The sequence below is a fragment of the Sphaeroforma arctica genome (assembly GCF_001186125.1).
Source record: "Sphaeroforma arctica JP610 unplaced genomic scaffold supercont1.436, whole genome shotgun sequence".
Taxonomy (NCBI): domain Eukaryota; class Ichthyosporea; order Ichthyophonida; genus Sphaeroforma; species Sphaeroforma arctica.
In genome coordinates this window covers 71,729-73,447 of record NW_014040122.1, presented here as the reverse complement: position 1 = coordinate 73,447, position 1,719 = coordinate 71,729, and the positions used below count along the sequence as shown (strand labels likewise).

General features: G+C 45.4%; 1 protein-coding gene across 1 annotated transcript in view; it reads left to right on the top strand.

The window, feature by feature from the left end:
• Positions 1 to 92: 92 nt before the first annotated feature.
• SARC_06227 (hypothetical protein) overlaps positions 93 to 1,719 on the top strand; it is a 9,952-nt gene continuing 8,325 nt past the window's right edge. Inside the window, exons 1-3 of the mRNA XM_014299885.1 lie at positions 93 to 484; positions 914 to 1,088; positions 1,269 to 1,465. Of these exons, the coding sequence (XP_014155360.1) occupies positions 103 to 484; positions 914 to 1,088; positions 1,269 to 1,465 (754 nt within the window). The 5' untranslated portion in view covers positions 93 to 102. The remainder of the gene's footprint in view (positions 485 to 913; positions 1,089 to 1,268; positions 1,466 to 1,719) is intronic.

Sequence of the window (1,719 nt, the reverse complement as noted above, 5' to 3'; positions counted from 1 at the left end):
ATATATAGATGTGTGTGTGTGTGCGTCCATGTGTGTGTTCATATTTTTTCTATCGTATATTTGTATAACTGTTTTCCATCTCTTTCGTACATCGCAGAGAGTATGTTCTCTATCGACCTCGATAAGCAGTCTTGTGTGGGGACCATTGACCAAACGCCGTTGACTGAGACTGCGAATGGACAGAGTGTGACAGATCCAGGGGAATTGGTCGGCACAGTAGTAGACAAGGCTCAGGGTATAGAAAGGCATGTGAGCTTCAGCAACGAGGACAAACATAACTATCTCCAAAGCCACGATGAGAGGCGTGGGCATGCGCAGGAGACCGTTGTGCGTACAACTGAGCATGTCAACCATGCCAATGAGTATGCCATGGACGCTAGCTTTGGTGGGCATTCACGTCAGGTGCGGTCGAGGCGCACACTCAAAAAGCTGCGGCAGACCACATCGTCCTACGCTGCAAGGGACCACAACGAACCACTCAACGGTGAGTCATGTAAATAGAAGGCACGGTAATTATATAAATAGAATGCACACAAGCTGTGGAGTGGGTTTTAGGGTTTTAAAACACTCACTGGGCGCTTAGTCAATGGGTCAAACAGCACAGACGTTCATTTGGGGTTTAAGAATTGAGTCTCCTGCGGTGGATTATGTTTCAACCTCGATCGCTGACAGGGGATGTTTGAATATATACCACGACTATTCACCTGTTGAGCCAAAAGGCAAACAACCACCTAGTGATAGGCATATGTACACCTACCAATGAGTCACCGGGAAAACTACTCGGAGGCTTGTAGAATATTGCATTCATCTACCTAGTGTGTTAAACCACTCCACTCACTTGTTACCGTGGTTGTGACTGTTCGGGTCCTTCGCCTTCTGCACTAATGCACGCCATTGGTCATACCCTCTGCAGACCATGACTTCACCAGCAGCGTCCCATCGCCACTCAACAGCCCCACCACCATGACCCCAGGCACCTTCTTTGGTGATGATATCGAAAACGAGTACCTACCGTGGAGTAGCCGTAAGGTGTCTGTGCCTCTTCTCAGTCAGAAGCAATGGGCCAGGCGACCACTCTTACAACGGAGGTATGGACGTTCAGTCAGAATTATACACAGAATAGACAAGCACAGCCACAATCAACACATGCACACGCTCATGGGTACACAGAATAGACAAGCACAGCCACAAACAACCCATACACACGCTCATGGGTACACAGAATAGACAAGCACAGTTAACAACGGCGAATGCTTTCATTATTCCAGGTGGTCGGAGAAAGTGCTGGATGACGATAAGGAGGACCCTAATGACTTTGGTTTATTGGGCGAAAAACCAAGTTTATCGTCTGTGGCGGAGATAGTTCTTCCCGAGACCGGTGTGTCGTTATCCACGTTGATTCGCTACAGTTTTCTGTCGGTGTCAGCACTCTTTGCACTGCAGGTCGCGGCTGTGTGGACAATAGGTATGTCTTCATAATATTTTACATTGGTGATATATTAAAGATGACAGTAGGTATGTCTTCATAATATTTTACATTGGCGATATATTAAAGATGTCAGTAGGTATGTCTTCACAATATTTTACATTGGTGATATATTAAAGATGACAGTAGGTATGTCTTCATAATATTTTACATTGGTGATATATTAAAGATGGCAGTAGGTATGTCTTCATAAGATTTTACATTGGTGATATATTGAAGATGACAGTAGGTAT